Here is an 18,698-nt window from a genome sequence, read left to right on the forward strand (position 1 = left end):
TCTTGCATCGACAGAATTAATTCAACCTTCATAATTCTTTAAAGTGCTGAGAAACAGATTCTGATGTTAGTTGTGACATTATCTGACGTATTTTATGAGAAAAATAAATATTTTACAGAGATATTTTATAGTTATGTAAAATTATATCAAATTATAATATAAACATTTATAAAAGTCATACGAATTTTAATAATAGTTTTAAAAAATTACTTTATTGACAATGACTTTTTATAATGTGTACTATATAATTTTTACTAGAGTATATTATATTTTTTATATAATCGTCAAATTTACAATGTTTATAATAATAAATGCTATGTCATTATTCCAGTTTTATTATAAAATGTTGAAAAAAAGGAATATATTTTCTTATGCAATTTTTGCTGTAAAATTTTCTTTATGTACTACTTAAATATATATTTTCTTAAGATATCAAAATCTCTCAGCTCAACTCTTAAAAGAGGAGATGAAAAAAATACGGGTAAACAAGGATTTTTTCAATAAATTTTCCATTATTTTTAAAGTTTTATTAGCTAAATTAAATTGATTGCTATAAAAGATGAAAAAAGTTCAATAGCATTTTATTTTAAGTCTCGATATTAACAAGGTTGGAAAATTTGTGTTTTTATGTTAAAAACGGTCCCCGTTAAAATTTTTGTGTTAAATATTTAACACATTCATGTGTTAATTTAACAAATTGCTGTTGTGTTAATTGAACTCAAATGTTAAATTATTAAAACAACTGAAAAAAGTGTAAAAATAACACAATGTGCATTATTTTTAATTTTACACAATAAATATGTTCCGTATTATTAGTGGCAAGATTTATCTGTTAAAATTTACAGATAAAAATGTTGATTTTATTTTATAATATAAGTGGGGATGATAAAATATAAAATTAACAATCTCTTTTAGTTAATTTTTACATTAAAACTATGTTAATTTTACACAAAACATTTATTTTAAGTTTACTTGAAGTTTGGCATTTATTTTAAAATATTAACATAGTATTCGTATCACCATTTAACAATATATTATGTTAAATTAACACAATTTCTGTGGACCGTTTGGGACATGTGATATTTGTTAAATTCCACACAAATTTTTCAACTGTGCAAATAAGACTGCAGATATACACTGTAAAAAGCATGTAATGTATTACATAAAAAGATGTAAAATTACATAAATAATAAGTGTAAAATTACACGATAAATAATAAAAATGTGTACACTTTACACTTATTATTTATGTAATTTTATATATCTTTATGCAATACATTACATTTCTTTTTACAGTGTACATATAAGTCCCTGATTGAGGCCGCCAATGCATTACTCATCTATCCGCGAACTATACCGGCGAGATAATCAGAAACGTAGAACTTTGCAGGGGGGATATGTCGTTGTCGTACATACATTTGCCATTTGTTTGCCACGCAAGAAACGCGAACGACCACGTATATGAAAATGTGGCACTTCGCGCTTATACGAAGTAAAGTAAAGCGTTAATCGGCTACCGCGAATCGAGAACCGATCGCATTTGTGAGTGCAAAAGCAACGGATTCATCTATCATTTTGTTACAATGTGATGAAATAAATTTTGCAACCGAGATGCGGAAGAGTAATTGATAATTGAATTTGGATTAATTGTTTTTGGAATTATCGTAATCGCAAGTGATATATATCTTGATCGTTTAACGAGAATTTGAACGAATTATTAGATTCCAATACAAGAAAACCTTGAAATATTAATGTAAAAGGTGTCTCTCATAATCTTTGTACAATAGTGTATTTTAGAGGTAAAATAAAGTAAAAAAATTTTGAATGACAGAAGTATATCAAGGTTGATATAGTTTTTTAAATTATAAGTGAACAAAGTTTACCAATGATATCGCGTAGAATTTACGTGCGCTCAGATCCATAACAACACTTATATGCATATCGATCTGTTATCTGTTATTGTTTTTAACAAATCAAGTGATATTGATTTTATTATAGCTGTTTTTATCGGATACTATATATACATACGTTGATTATAGCTAATATTAACAAATTATAAAAGTTATACGCAAAATATTTAATTCTTTCTTAAATAACAAGATTGATTAATTATTGCATTTAAAAAAAATTAATTTATCGCCTAATGCTTCATTAATTATTATTACATTTACAGAAAAAAATATAAAGCTTTAGTATTATCACATATTTAAGAAGCGAGATTTATTTTTATTTTCATCAAAAAAGTATTTGTAAAAATCAATTTATTTATTAATTCTTACATTGCGATTTTGCTTCCATATATAAAACTTATTTTCCTCTGTATACATATATACATATATTACCTTCGCGATGCCTTCTACGCAGTAAATCCGTGATGTTAATGTATAATATAATGCAAAAAAGTAACAGGCTATAATTATTTTCGTATTTATAAACAAGATGAAACTCTTAATTACTTTATGTGTTAAATAATATATTCAGCGTTTAAACAGATTTTAAAGCAAAATTAAATTTTAGGAAAATCTAATGTATTTTTGTTTTCCTTGTTAAACAAAAATAATTTTCATTAATTAATTATATATGTCATCTCTAATTTTTTTCTCCGTCAAAGTTGTTCAACGGAGAGGAAAAATTAACAGCTATTCTAATACGTTTTGATGGTATTCCCTTATCGTTGCTCGTTATCGTTTGTGGTGCTCACTTTTGTTTGGACGTAACGAGGATTATTGGTGACACAAGTGTTTCCTTTCCGTCGTGTATGCACGCGCTAATATGGCTTATTTTTCTCGTTCTTATGTCGGAAGAAACCAATTGGCAGCTATGCGGCAAAGAACATAAGACTTTTGAGTCTCTTTAAATGTGAGTAACATCGATGCTCTTATTATGAAACCGAGTCAAACATTTTCGCTCTCTCATATGTAACGTTAACTACTCACTGAGAGAATTTTCTCTCAGAATTTACCTTGAAAATCATGATAATCGTGGGACAATATGGCATGGAATGAATTTTACGAGAATTTCTTTGATTAATATTTATCACAATAGAAAATAATAATATCTATCACATGTTGTACTAAATTATATAGTGTAAAATTAATCAAACATATTTTATATTTTATTGTGATAGACATTATTATTATTTTTTATTGTGATAAATATTAATCAGAGCGAAATTCTCATAAAATTCTTTCCATATTGTCCCACGATTATCATGATTTTCAGAGTAAATTCTAAGAGAAAATTCTCTCTGTATCCTTTTTTTTTGAAAGATATAGAAGTAAAAAAAATAACTATAAATATTACTTTATTACAAAATCATCAAAATAAATGCAAGAAATATATGCATATTTCTCTATATTATGCGAGAGCTTTTCGCTCAGAGCTTTTACTATCAATCGCCTTATTAATGTTCCGTCATACTGTCATTCACATGTTTATATTGTTGGCACAAATAATTTGAAATTTTAATTTCAGTGTATTCCAGTGAATGTTATACAAAGATCTTTTTGGCCCCTGGGGCCTGTTAATTATAATCCTGATAGGAGTAGGAATCATCCTGATCGCGGTGCTCCTGTTTGTTTGCTTCCTCATACCTGGTTGCATCGGTTATAAATGTTTCAGAAAACAAAGTAAGAACATCAAACTTTTTACTCTTCTTCCTTCTTCTTATATTATAATCAGTGAAGGGTAAGATACATTTAAAATGTATCTCGATACAGATACAGATACATATGAAAAAATATATCTAGATACAGATATAAATACACAAATTAAAATGTATATAGATACAGATACTCAGATACTTTAAAAATATCTCAGATACATATCAGATACTTTTAAATTATTATATTTTATCATAATATTGGTAATATGCACAAAATATACTGAATAAATCTTTTATTTATTAATATTTTTTGTTTACATTACGGCTTTATTCGTTAATCTTAACACATCAAAAATGCCTCAAAAAGATATCGTTACTCAAACTATTTCGCCGTGATACTAAAATTTGACCACCAATGCTAAATATAATTAATCACTTAACCGGTGTTGATATAATTGTGTTAAACTTTAGAAACAAATATTTCATATGTGGAACACACGTGCTATATATTGATGTAATATATAGTACGTATATTCCTCATATGAAACATTTGTTTTTAAAGTTCAATATCTTTTTGCTTGTCTGATAAATAAGAGAGAAACTCCATGTCGAGCACTGTCAGTTTTTTCTTACGTGGTCTTGATCTTTTAAAAATTTAAAGAATTGATCAATTCAAAGAAATATGTGAAAATGTATCTGAAAATGTATCTAAGAAAAGCAATTCAGATACTATATTTTGTATCTAGATACAGATACAGATACTTCAATTTGAATATATCTCAGATACAGGCTTAGATACACAAAATGTATCTAGATACTGTATCTAGATACATGTATCTAGGTACTACCCAACACTGATTATAATAAGCATATGTCATTAGCTATTTACGAGCAACGCAATTTCTGAGCTTAATAACAGAGTTGGACATTAGGAATAAAATTAGTGTCGTTGAATTTTTATATATTATCATCATTATAAACGTAGACGTAATCTTATTCTCAGTATAAAGTACTTGACATCGATTTCTGCTCAATCAACGTATCGATTTCACATTTCGTTTTGCCATGTATGCAAATTTTCTCATATTCGTACTTCATACATTATAATATATGATTCTATTCTTTAGATATCTCTACAATAAACATTTTAAATTGCAGCATTATTTATTACACTTATATATTTAAAAATAAATATTTGTCATTATTTTTTTATAGCAATCGTTTGTTACAAATTTATATATGTATGTATAATAATTCTACGAAGACGCGCAAATTACGCCTTTGCATAATATCGTATGCATAACATATACATATACACTTGAATAAGTGACGCTTCATGACTTTGCTTCTTCTGCAGCGTTATATAATTAAATACGCCAACTAGTCGACACACAATGCACAATAATTTTCTGATAATGCTGCAGGAAACGCCCGCATAACGTTATATCATCATTTCGAACTTGTATGTGGCTATCTTTCACGTAAAAAAATCTTGCACATTAAAGGATCCTGCACCAAATATATAGGATTTTGGCTTTCGGTGGGATTGGCAGTTTTTTTTTTTTTTTTTCATGCATGTGTTGCAGCTCATTACTTATACTGAACAAAATAGCCTCAAAGCTAAATATCGGATAGTTCACAAGCAGATCATAAACTACAACATATATGAGAAAACCATCAGCTGATCTTATCAAGATTCAATTTTATTTGATTAGTATGAGGTTTTTGAGCCTATATATAAAATTCTGGATGAAATTGAATCCCGGTAAAATCAGGTGATTTTCTCACATGTTGTAATTTATGACTTGCTGAAGAAAAAAATGTAATAGGTTCAAAACTAAATAATAGATGATGGTTACTGATTTACAGCCAGTCAAACACGAGAAATTAGGACTTTGCGAGTTGTTTGACTGGCTGTAACTCAGTAACTATCGAATATTTAGGCTATTACACACTGTAAAAAAATGTAATATATTACATAAAAATTTGTAAAATTATATAAATAATAAGTGTAAAATTACACGATAAATAATGAAAATGTATACATTTTACACTTATTATTTATATATAATAATTTTACATATTTTTATGTAATAAACATTTTTTTTACAGTGCATCTTTTGTTCAGCAAGTCATAAGCTACAAGATATGAAAAAAAAACAGCCAATTCCATCGAAAGCCCAAATGTATTTATAGTGCGAGGTTCTTTATGCAATATGTTATAGATGTAAATGTAATTATTGCATAATGATTAGCAATCATAGCCTTCACATCAAGATTGCTGACAAGGGCTTATATATAATTAGTATTTAAAAAACAGTTGATATGCAATGAGAATATTTAGGTATCATGCAAATGTAAAAACACACCATAATATATCGAAAAAATAGAAATCCTAAGCAGCGAGAGAAAAATGTGAGAACGTTTTCTAGATTGCGCGATCTAATAATAATATAATTTAATAATTATAAGACATAAAAAAGGAGAGAAAACCTCTTTAATGTGATTTTCTACAGGTAAAGAGGACAAGAATGTTCATTTACGAACAAAAAATCAAGAGGAGAAAAATTTGAAGTTAAATGATATCAGCTATAGATCTTGGAGACTGGGCAGTTTGTACGAAAATGGCAATGGTATGCAACTTTGATTGAGTTTAATTTAAACAATAGGAAAATTTCTAATTCCATGTTTACTTATTGTTAGATGATTTTTTTATTTGCCTCTATTATTATTTTTTGCCATCTTGTAAACTGTTATATTATATCAAAAATTAAAAAAAGCAACAAGTGCAAATCATATTAAAGAATACTATTATTTGTTATATTATGATTAATTATGTATTTGTTGTACGATAATAATCTATTACAATAAATGCTATTTTAGAATATTGTGAATATAAAAATACATTTTCAAATTAATATATATTTACATTATTTTAATAAAAAAAAATTATTAGTATAAAATAATTCTAACTTATGATTTGCACGAAAGATATATCGCATTTAATAAATTTTGTTCAGTTTTTATTTGTGTTTATTCTCATTCAACAAAGAAAGATCAAAAGACCACCAAGGATGTCTAAGGACATCTTTACGTCACTTTTTAGACATTTTTTAAGAATATCTACTGTATGAATTATAAGCAAGAGAACAAATATCAATATTTTTTATAGAGAGAATTTTGTTCTCTCACTATTAAATATTATAAATTCATCTAATTTATGATATCTGTTTGCTAAAATTTGAGTTTGAAAAAAGATCAAACGTAGCACAAAAATATCATCTTACATAATTAAATTAATCATATCTTGATCAATATCTATCGATTGAGAAATTGCCTTGTAACAAAATAATAAAAAAAAAAATATATATATATATATATATATATATATATATTATGCAGGTACTATCAGTGAGAATGTGGAATCTCAAAGGAATTCATTAAATTCTGTTGATGCTCAAAACGAGAACATAGAATCTTCCTCCACACTGGTAATTATTATACATATTTAGTTGAAGAAATTAAATTGAGCCGTCGCGTTTGACATTAATTTATCTTTGAAAATTGCAGAATTTGATTCAGATAGATAAGCAGAAGAGCGACAAGAAAATAAAAGAGTTTCCGATCGAATTGACAATGAGCTTGCAATATCTCCCACCCTGTGACAATATCATCACCGGGAAACTTGTTATCGGTATTGAAGTATGTTTTTAATATCAATCATTTTTCTACATACAAGTCACATGAAAAAATTTTTAATAGATAAGTAATATAATAAATAAAAATAAATATTAAAAATACGCCGATGAGATCTTGTGTATGCTGACTCATCATTAAAATCAGAAAAAAAACTCACTTTCTGTGTTTTACAGGCATTATCCGGTCTTCCTCCAAAGCAGTATAATGGTACATTAGAACCTTACGTAGCATTGAACATCATCAAACAATCATGGAGTAAGAAGCAGAAACTGCACAGTTTCAGAACAAGGAGCATCAGACATACCGCTAATCCTGTTTACAAAGAGACTTTCGTTATTGCGAATGCAAAGGCGCAAGAAGCCAAGGTAAATTATTATTTATCATAACAATACATATACAGGATGTCCAATTTTAATCTATCACCCCTCGTAACTTTGCAGGGAGCGATCGTACAGAAAAATGTTTCATACAAAAGTTTTTTGACTTCGAGGGGGACAGAAGATGCGATGTCATTATGGTTTGACCTTGGACAGTCGTTTAAGGATCACATAAAGGTCACATTTAATTTCTTAAATGGAATCTATTATTTTTAATTGCATATTCTTGTAGCTTATCTCGAGAACTTTCCAAAACACTATAATAAAATATTTTTCTCTTAAATAATTTTCTAATTATAAGGCTTGAAGTTAACTGATGTTAATTGAAGGCTAAGTTAAGTTGTTTAAAAAAAATTTATGTAATTTGCAACATGCAGCTGCGTACTTTCTTAAAAGCAACTATGTGTTTTCTTTACACCAATTGATTGGTCTCATTATTCCGTCAATATAAGTATTAAGGTAAGATTACCGAAAACTGAATATTTTACAAGATATTTTACATTTAATATCAAAGAATTGTTAACTTCAAACCTTATAACTAGAAAAATACTTAAGAAAGAAAATACTTTATTATAGTGTTTTAGAAAGCTCTCGAAATATAAACTACAAGAATATGCAATGAAAAATAGTAGGTTTTATCTAAGAAATTGAAGGTGATGTGCATTTGATCTTCAATCGACCTTCCAAGGTCAAATCAATGCGACACTATCTTATGTCCCCCACGAAGTCAAAAAACTTTGGTATGAAACATTTTTCTCTACGATCGCTTCCTGCAAAGTTACGAGGGGTGATAGATTAAAATTGGACATCCTGTATTATACATTTGAGCTCACATAAAAAAAATGTTATATTTTCGGTCTATTATTAATGCAATTTTTTGACGTGTAAATTAATATTTTGCAAAGAGGTAATATAGAGTCTGTTTACCATATGTATATGTTAAATATTAAATTTGAAATGTGTATTAACATGTAAATGAATATGCAAATGGTACTTGTGTTACAAATAGAATTACTTGCTAGGAATAAAGAAGCATTTTGAGTCAATTTTTTGATGATTATTTGGTTTAATAGGAATGGATTTTAGATATCACTGCATACGATCATGACAGATACGCAAATCATACGGAAATGTCTTCACTTAAAGTATCATTAAAAGATATGAAGAAGATCTTCTACAGTCCAGAGATTCATTTATTCAATTATAGAATGAAACCTTCCTATCAGGTAATATATTATTATTATAGATATAGAAAATACAAATAAAATACTTTATTTGTGCATATGTCAGAGCATATGCATTTCTCTCATTTATAAATTTATAAATTAATGCCCCCGCATATATTTATTATAATTAAACATATATATTTTTTATGCAATTGTATTTATGCATATTGTGTGTATATAATTATTATAAATTTTTTGGAATTTTTAAAGGAGTTTGGCAATATTTTATTAGCCATAAGTTATCTGCCCACCGCACAGAGGTTGACTATTAACGTTATGAAATTGCGCAACATCAAATTTACACCAGTGGTGCCGAGTTTAAATAAATTTAGTAAGTTAATAAAAAAAAATCGAATCGATCTAGATGTAATTCAGATTATGATTTAAATCGCACTTGTGATACTTTAATTCTAGTTTCAAATCATTTACTATATTGTCATTGTATATGAGTTTTGAAAAAAATGTTTAAGTTATTTTTTCCATGTTCCTGTAAAAAAATAGAAAACAAATAAGATTTACTATATCAACTCTCTCTATTTATTTGTAGCAATATTACATACTTTTAAGAAGTATTTAATATGTTAGCCCATATTAATTTATTATCATATTAGCTCATGCTTTAGGCTAAGGACATTAAAATATTAAATGATATCAGTATGATATATATGTGACATAATTGTAAGATTTCAATTTTTTTACAGGACTAAAAAATAATAGCAGTATAAAATAAAGAATAAACAAGAGAAATAAAAATTAGCTCCTAAATTAAAAAATCTTAAATAAAAAATTGATATTAATCTTGCTTTGCAAAAAAAAAAATGTTTTTAACAAATTAATATCTATTGTAGATCCATACGTTAGAATATTAATGTTAAATGGAAAGATGGGTAAAAAGATAAAGAAGAAAAAAACTAAATGTTTAAGCGCTGTTATGCAACCTGAATTTAACGAGACGTTGACGTTTGATCTGCCAGTCACTCAACTTGATACGGTTCAATTTCTAATCGTGCTTTGCAACAAGGTAAAAATTGTAATTTTTACAATTATTCCAAGATTAAATGTAAAAATATATGTATTATTTTGAGTACACATGTGTCTGTATGCGTGTTTATATGTGCGTTGTGTGTCACATAAATTAATTATCAACACAATTAAGGGATTACTTTGAAACTTGCCAATTTTGTTGATTTTTAAACAATTTATTTCAATTTAAAACCATCGTAGAATAATTTTTCGGGATGAGTTTTATAGTCTGAAGCCTTTTGACTCGATTAGAATAATATTTTCCGCTTCATCAAACTGTCTTTTTTATGAGGACCAAAATTAAATCATTCAAAAATCTGATAAATTTCATGATTTTGTGGTCTTCCACAGAAAAAAACAGGGATGGAGTAAAAAAATGTCACCACATGCATTTTCTTCAAAATTCATTCTCACCTTCACTTGACCTTGGAGACGCCGCCCAAGGTCAAATGAATATTACTATGTTATGTCCCCCTCCGCAACCATTTGAAATCGTTTTTCTTTAAAATGATGTCAAAAACATTGCCATAAAACATATCGTCATAAAGTTGTAAAATCTCCAGAATTTTTGCACGATTTAATTTTGGTTCTCACAAAAAAGATAGTTTAATATGAGACGGAAAATATCAACTCATTGTCAGTCACTTTGAAGTCAATTATTAAGATTTACCTTTTAAAAAACCATGAAAAATTACATCCCGAAGCAGAGATTCGGCCTTTAAAAATCGATAAAATTCACAAGTTCTAAAGTGATTCCTTGCTTTGAATAATGTAAAACAGTGCTGTTCTCTACTTGCAATTTTTGACTACATTTTCTATGTGTAAAATAAGAATATTTTTTTGTCAACATTATAATACGAAATACCGTATTTCGCTTTCTAAAAATTTTAGATTTTACCGGAAGGATCACCCACCAATATTGTCGATCGTGCAAGCGACAGCGAGGATTCTGTCAGTTCATCCAGAAGCTCTGCTACTATTTCCATTGGTAAAGTGGCACTTGGAAAAGGAGTAAGAGGTTCGACAGAAAGATTGCATTGGTTCTCGGTACTTCAAAATCCAAGGAAGCTTGTCAGTGTGTGGCATACTCTGAAATAATAAAAACCATTAATCATTATGTTATTACATATATATGTACACAGAGAGAATTTTCTCTTAGAATTTCTGAAAATCATGATAATCGTGGGATACAATATATGGTATGGAAAGAATTTTATGAGAATTTTTCTGATTAAATATTTAGCACAATAAAAAATATAATATCTATCACAATAAAATATATAATAATAATATAAAATAAATATAAAATAATATTTGATTAATTTTATTATATATTTAGTAAAATTAATCAAACATTATATTTTATGTTTTATATTTTTATATTTTATGTGATAGATATTATTTTTTATTATGATAAATATATTAATAAGAGAAATTTTCATCAAATTCTTTCCATACCATATTATTTCACGATTACCATGATTTTCAGGGTAAATTCCAAGAGAAAATGCTGTCTGTGTATTATATATATATACCAGGTCTCCCATTTTAAAGGACCCACTCAAATATCTCATTGTCAGAAACACTGCGTTAAATCGAAAAATGTTTCCTACAAAAGTTGTAGGGTTTCGAGGGGGACATAACACAGTAATATTCATTTGACCTTGGGCGGCGTCTCCAAGGTTAAATAAAGGTAAGAATGAATTTTGAAGAAAATAAAAAAATGCTTCAGATAAAAGTTGTTCAAATTAATTAGTAGAAAAAGATGTTATAATAAAAAATATGGGTTTCCATTTAAAAAATTTATTCTCACCTTCACTTGACCTTGGAGACGCCGCCCAAGGTCATATGAATATTACTATGTTATGTCCCCCTCGAAATCCTACAACTTTTGTAGGAAACATTTTTTGATTTAACGCAGTGTTTCTGAGATATTTGAGTGGGTCCTTTAAAATGGGACACCCGATATATATATAAATTTTATAATTGTAAATGCGCGGCTTTATATATTTATTATTAATCTTATCTTATTGTTAGAAGAAAGAGAAAGGAAAATGTATATTTATATCAGCGTGCGACCAAAGATGCGACTTTGTAAATTAAATTTTAATGCTTCAACTTTGAAATGTCAATTAATTAAAAAAAATAAATTAATAATTATTACTAACCCATTTTTTCAATGCTATAACCCGTAACAACAGTAGCCCGAAAAGCAGAGCACAAAATTCCAATATTTTACTTACAATATTTTTAATTATTTGACGATATTTAAATTTTGGACTTTGGCGTTTTATTCAATGAAGGATATGGGATATAGCGGTTATGTCACGTGATCGCCTATCACGTGACGCAACACCGAGGCTGCGTTCGGAAACATCACCCGAGTGCATTCCCTCTCTTTCTATATCATTTCTCTCTCAGTGATATAGAAAGAGAGGGAATACACTCGAGTGACGTTTCCGAACGCAGCCCGAAGATGTCGGCCATAGACAAAGAAATATATATAGACGTAGAACGTAGCAGCCTACATAAGAATGAGGAATGCTTATTCCGAAAAATATTTCAACTTCATTTTTAGCATCAAAAGATATCACGTGATGGAAAATAACGAATTGGTATCTTTAATTTTAGTAATTTTTGATATCGGGTACTTTCCGATTCATGCATGATGCGCATGAAGTGACAGAAAATGTATAATATGCGTGACATAAACTATAGATTTTCTGTTCATGCGCATCATGCGTGAATCGGAAAGTATCCATCTTCTGACCTTGAAGACGAACATCAGATGGATGATATGGAAAAGCACCTTAATATCCTTAGCCTGCATTCTCAATTCTCATTTCGACGTGAAAAATGGCGGACTGCAAGGGTGCGTTTTGTGTTTTCTCTTAATTTAATTACATTACGCAAAAGTATCGTGAAATAATCGAGTAAATGTTAAAAGTATTTCATGTCGCAGGATTTATACGACGTAGCGTTTTAATTAAAAATTACATTGCGGCTTCTTTTTGGCAAAATTTCCATGTTTACATAGTCCACGGACTAACGAACTAACCATTCATGATCATGATTTTAATTCTTTATGCTGTTTTTAGAGACTACAGAAGAAATCGATCGTCCACCACTTGTCTTAAAAGTTGACCCGCCCGAGGAGTCACCGAAAGATAACACCGAGGATTCGACGAATAGTAATTCATCCGTTCCATCTGATTGGGGTATATATGCTTATAAAGTATTCTAAAGCATTAAGATATTTTACGTATTTACATTATTCAGAAATTCATGAAGCTATTAAAAAAAGAGTATCATAAATTATATTTTTTCGCTACTGTTCTTTATTACAAAATAATTGTTTAATAATATAATAAACTTATGGATTTGTAGATGAAACGCACCGTAAAATGGAATCGAATAATGAAGAATGTACAGTACCTATTAAGTCTTCTAATAAAAAACATGGTGAGTTTATACAATTTAAAAAGACTGTGATATATAATATAGTTATATATTTGTATCCATACATGCATATATTTCAAATATATATATATATATATATGTATGTGCGTATAGCTGTGTTATATGTATGTAATATACTTACAGGTCCTGTTCTAGTTGCTCCAAAATTTGGAAATTTATTTGGTGGTAATGAACTTTCAAATTCTGTAACTAGTCAATTGAAGTCATCTATATTGCGACCATCGCAATTAACTGTAGTTACCAATAGTTCAACTACTACTGACAAAACTGTTTTACAACCCGCAAAGTTTCACAATCCATTTACAAAGGCTACTAATTCTGTAGAAGATGAGTCTATAACAAAAAATAATAAAACTGAAGTAAGTGCAGAATCTAAAAATGAAGAAAAATCCGAAAAAGAAGAAATAAAACCAAAATTTTTACCTTTGGGCGTGAATACGAAGGAAAATGAAAATAATGTAAATAATACTGTGACACCCAGCACCGACACTCCTAGCTTTGTGTTTGGTCAGAATTTAAAGGAACGTGTTACTGTTTCAAATGATACAGAAAGTTCGGATAATTCCGAAAAAGAAGAGACAAAAGATGAAGAAAGTAATGAAAATGGATCTTCTAAACTGTTATTTTCAAATGCAGCTGCAAATTGTCGTACTACCGTGAGGCCAGGTTTAACGTTAACGCAAGCAGCGCAGGTATTAGAAGAGGCTAACCGTGCAAACAAGAGAAAATATAGTCAAGTGACATTGTTAACTGGTGAAGAAGGAGAAACAAATATTCTACAAATTAATTGCAAATTATTTGCATTCGATAAGGTATGTATAATGAAAATGTTTTAATAGATAAATTCAGGATTAGGAAGAGTAACGTGTTATTTATAAGTTATAATGCCATGAACGTTGATTTTTTTATAACTATAACGGTAATGAAATTATAAATTTTGTCTATAACAGAAAAAGTAACTTTTATTAAAATTTTTTTTAGTAACGAGCAATGAATTTAACAATTATTCTCATTATTATTTTTCGAATCTATATGATATAATTTCCATAACACAAATATATAAAATAAAATATTAAATTCTTTCAAAAATTAATAAATAATTGAAATTTAATGAGTTTTATTTTAATTGGATAAATTTTTATACATTTTATACATTTGATCTCTAACTAAATTAATGCATCAGATTTTTGAAATTGCATAAAGTTAAAAGGCTAAAATTTTGGTCATATTTATTGAACATTTGTTTAAAAAAAGCTAAGATAACTTTTTGTATTTACACTTGTAGAATTTAGAGACCTTTAGTCAAATATGAATGTATACTGCTTTTAGTATTCCTGAATTTTCTCAATTTTTTATTTATATACTTCGATATTGCAGACCAGTAGTGGTTGGCAAGAGAGGGGACGAGGTACACTGAGACTTAATGATCGAGATGAAGAATCTCGTTTAGTTGGCCGTACCGCCGGAACGCAAAGATTAATTCTGAATACGAAAGTATGGCCAGGAATGACCGCAGAACGAGCTGGACCTAAATCATTAAGACTAACCGCAATGGATGCTCATGGAGATGTCCGAATCTTTATCGTTCAAGCGGCACCTAAGGAAGTCGATCAACTGCATAATCTTTTATTGCTGCGACTTAAACGCGCGCAAGAACGCCATCCTAAAAAGACAGCGACCGATCATTGACAACCAATTGGTAACTCCGACGGGGCGTTAGCCGCATTAGCATCAGCTTAATTCAAACAACTACAATAGAAATCACTAATATGTGAGAAGAGTTTCAAAAAGGTATAAGGCTCTATCTAGCATATGCGCAATAGAATGGCTATGATTTGTGCCTTTCTTCAGAAATTGCAACCCTGTTGACACCAGTATTTGCCGACAAGACAAAAAAATATTAAGTCGTGGTACACATGTATAAGTTGATACTCTTGTACAAATTAGAACTCTTTTCTCTTTTCATGATTAAAAATATGGCTAATCATTCCCATTTTATATTCTTTTATTTGAAATTTAATATTTCTTAAATAAAAGTGCGTGTGTGTTATGAAGAATAGAGATTTTTAAAGATAGCATAAGATTAAAAGATCAATTAAAATTGTTATTAAGTTATAAAAAACAATTTAGTTCTTGAAATAAAAATTTCAATAGATTTATATTTACACTGAACTCTGTGTAATTATTGCAAGTAGCAATTTTTTTTAAAAGGTGATGTGCTGTATCAATTGATATTGATTTAAATGAACAGCTTAAATATACAATTTATGATTAAGGTATGCATGAAAATAGCTAGAAAAAAAGAAGAATTAAGCTACATGTAACTGTAATATTGCCGTTATCTGTATGTTAACTTGTATTTGAGAGATGATTTGTAGAAATGTACAATACAACGGCATTATTATATTCATACTATTATTACTCTGCTACTGCTATTACTACTATTACATTACTACCATTATTATTAATTATTACTATTATACTATTACTATTATTATTACTACTTGTTATAAATGTTATTTTAGATGTAAATAAAATCTTCAATTTATAGTGTGTATGTAGTGTGTATTGTTGGGTAGAAGGATTCTAGTAGCGCCTCTTCATTTTCCTCTATATTATAAAACTATTCTTAATTTCTTCTTTGATTTTTCCTAGCAATATTTATTTTACGAAACTTGTCCTCTCTACTTATCAAAAAAGTAAAATTTATTGTGTATGTACACTATTAAATTACAATAAAAAATTGACATTATTTAAGAAAAAGGAAAAAAAACATTGATAATGATATACATTTTTAATCTGTGTATGTGGTATATAGAGAATGTATTGCTCATTAATTATATGAAAATAATATTCGTACAGAAACTTTTTCTTAATATATATTTTTCTTCAATACATATTATTTTTATATAAAATGTATAAATATAAAAAGAAGAGTATGTAGCAAGTACAATTTAATAAGGGCAATACATAGTTCAAAATAAAATTATCAACTCTCTCTCATCAGTTCATTTTTAAAGTTATTTATTCTTAGGATATTTAATATTTTTCCTTTTCGGTCATTATATAGTGTAATAATTTTTTATAAATAAAAAAGCAAATAGACAATTGCTTTTTTTATTTATAAGAAAATTATATTACACTATATACAATGAAAAAGGAAAAATATTAAATATCTTTAAAAATATTGATAATTTTATTTTAAACTATTAAAACTGTGTATATATAGTGTTGTATACATAGTTATAGATAAATAATTAAATATATATATATATCTTTTTAATTTCTCCCAGAAAAAAATCAACAATATATGTTTTAAATAAAACAAATATTTTTAAATTTTTTCTTAAAATTACAAAACTTTCTTAATTATATACAGATTGTATGAAATATATACTTTATGAATAATATACTATTTATAGTATATATTTCATATATACTATTTATAGTATATTATTCATAAAGCGCTGTCAAAAGATAAATTATCGCTATTTACAAAATATTAGATTTTATTTTCCAGGCTGGAAAATATACACGAGTATTGAGAAACTCTTTGAGTCTATCTCGCGATATTTAGCGAAGGTGGCAGAACGATCTCTTATGGCGGGCGGGATTCAACACAGGCTGATATTTATAGACTGCGGCGGAGTTTTCTGCAAACCTTTGCAACGTTTTAAGCGTCAAAATCTAGTCGTTACGTTTACTCTCCACGTTCGTCCGATGATCATCGAATTTCATTCGATGAATGCGTAAATGACACGATATACCAACGATAACGAGAATGATATTTTCGGGGGGCGAAACGACGAATATCGCGTCGGCTGATCCCGCCAAGAAAATTACGGGAATTCTAAGACTGCGATGATTAGCTGTGTTTCTCAGTGGTAAAATGCGTGCCGTTCCATCGTTTGATGTCATGTCAAACCGAGCCAGGAGCAATAAAAATCGCCGCGATGTCAACGATGCAACAATCATCATCGTTCTTTCCGTATTATTCTCCGTTTGAAAATCCGCAGAAGAAGAAAAGAATTCTCTCCGCATATATATGTATATTCTTGTGGCAAATGACGATATATAGTTCGAAATGGATTGGATAAATATCGTACAGTCTCTATAGATAGTTACATGTGTGAGAATAAATATATATACACAGTTGAAAAATTTGTGTTAAATTTAACAAATATCACATGTCCCAAACGGTCCACAGAAATTTTTGTGTTAATTTAACATAATACGGATATGTTAAACGATGACACGAATACTGTGTTAATATTTTAACATAAAATAAATGCAAACTTCAAGTAAACTTAAAATAAATTTTGTGTTAAATTAACATAGTTTTGATGTAAAAATTAACTAAAAAAGTTGTTAATTTTACATTTTATCATCCCCACTTATATTATAAAGTAAAATTAACATTTTTTTCTGTAAATTTTAACAGATAAATCTTGTCACTAATAATACCGAACATATTTATTGTGTAAAATTAAAAGTAAATACACATTGTGTTATTTTTACACTTTTTTCCAGTTATTTTAATAATTTAACATTTGAGTTCAATTAACACAACAGCAATATGTTAATTTAACACATGGATGTGTTAAATATTTAACACAAAAATTTTAACGGGGACCGTTTTTAACAAGAAAACACAAATTTTCAAACTGTGTATGCATTACGAACATTCGGAATATTCTCTCTCGCTGAAAATGTGATTTCCGTCTTGAGATGGTAGAAGTAAACGTGAAAAAAGATTCGTTTTGGAGAATAATGATTGTTCAATCGCCTTGAATTATTTTGCAAATTTTTGCCTTCTCCAAATATTCTTTTAAATTACATCACGATAGCACATTTCATGATAATTCTCTCACATTAACAGTATACTTTTCCTTTTTCTTTGTAATAAGCAAATCGATATAATATTCTTCGCATTTGTTTTTACATAATAATAAATATAATTAAGAGCATTTATTTTCTATAGGGAAAATCTTCGGCATAAAATTGTACTAACTATTGCTATGAAAACAAAGATGCAAGACTTAATTGCGGGGGTTCCTAGTGCGAATAACAAAAGTGTACACTGAATGATGAATCAATCTTCAAGAAACCATATACTGATTTAACATTGAAAAATGCAAATTTCGATCATGCGATTATTTCTGGAATGTGTAATAATGAATCGGTTGACTCGGTGCGAAATTATCGGATTTTACATTGAGTTTTTAGTGAATCTTTTTTCTTAAATTTGCTGGCTGATAAAATTCGAGCATGAAAATGCACAAGACTTGTG

At 28.2% G+C, this 18,698-nt stretch overlaps 2 protein-coding genes across 6 annotated transcripts; both read left to right on the plus strand.

The window, feature by feature from the left end:
* Window positions 1–1,383: 1,383 nt before the first annotated feature.
* Syt20 (synaptotagmin 20) lies at window positions 1,384–12,095 on the plus strand. 5 transcript variants are annotated; one of them, XM_083042399.1, is made up of 11 exons: window positions 1,384–1,541; window positions 2,611–2,858; window positions 3,474–3,628; window positions 6,120–6,236; window positions 7,006–7,094; window positions 7,174–7,305; window positions 7,476–7,667; window positions 8,753–8,905; window positions 9,116–9,236; window positions 9,754–9,926; window positions 10,820–12,095. In XM_083042399.1, the coding sequence occupies exons 3-11, from the start codon at window positions 3,487–3,489 to the stop codon at window positions 11,024–11,026; spliced, it is 1,326 nt and encodes a 441-aa protein (XP_082898525.1). In that variant the 5' UTR covers window positions 1,384–1,541; window positions 2,611–2,858; window positions 3,474–3,486; the 3' UTR covers window positions 11,027–12,095. The 5 variants fall into 5 exon arrangements, with proteins under 5 accessions (XP_082898525.1, XP_082898522.1, XP_082898523.1 ...); XM_083042396.1 differs by having other exon boundaries at window positions 1,397–1,798; XM_083042397.1 differs by having other exon boundaries at window positions 1,397–1,759.
* Window positions 12,096–12,674: 579 nt separating this feature from the next.
* On the plus strand, window positions 12,675–15,938 carry Ranbp3 (ran-binding protein 3). The gene is made up of 5 exons (XM_083042401.1): window positions 12,675–12,800; window positions 13,027–13,146; window positions 13,316–13,390; window positions 13,532–14,220; window positions 14,786–15,938. The coding sequence occupies exons 1-5, from the start codon at window positions 12,785–12,787 to the stop codon at window positions 15,095–15,097; spliced, it is 1,212 nt and encodes a 403-aa protein (XP_082898527.1). The 5' UTR covers window positions 12,675–12,784; the 3' UTR covers window positions 15,098–15,938.
* The last annotated feature ends 2,760 nt before the right edge of the window (window positions 15,939–18,698 follow it).

Source organism: Prenolepis imparis, unplaced genomic scaffold (assembly GCF_030444845.1).
Source record: "Prenolepis imparis isolate NDT839.2.m4 unplaced genomic scaffold, iyPreImpa1.0 SCAF_7, whole genome shotgun sequence".
Taxonomy (NCBI): Eukaryota; Metazoa; Arthropoda; class Insecta; order Hymenoptera; family Formicidae; genus Prenolepis; species Prenolepis imparis.

What these genes read in the sequence shown, in the direction of transcription:
- Ranbp3 (XM_083042401.1), top strand. An exon ending in ATCCGTTCCATCTGATTGGG is followed by an intron (nt 13,147 to 13,315) that starts GTATATATGCTT and finishes ATGGATTTGTAG; the next exon opens with ATGAAACGCACCGTAAAATG. An exon ending in AATTATTTGCATTCGATAAG is followed by an intron (nt 14,221 to 14,785) that starts GTATGTATAATG and finishes TCGATATTGCAG; the next exon opens with ACCAGTAGTGGTTGGCAAGA.
- Syt20 (XM_083042399.1), top strand. Translation starts at nt 3,487, where the DNA reads ATGTTATACAAAGATCTTTTTGGCCCCTGGGGCCTGTTAATTATAATC. An exon ending in TAGAATCTTCCTCCACACTG is followed by an intron (nt 7,095 to 7,173) that starts GTAATTATTATA and finishes TGAAAATTGCAG; the next exon opens with AATTTGATTCAGATAGATAA. An exon ending in CAAAGGCGCAAGAAGCCAAG is followed by an intron (nt 7,668 to 8,752) that starts GTAAATTATTAT and finishes TTGGTTTAATAG; the next exon opens with GAATGGATTTTAGATATCAC.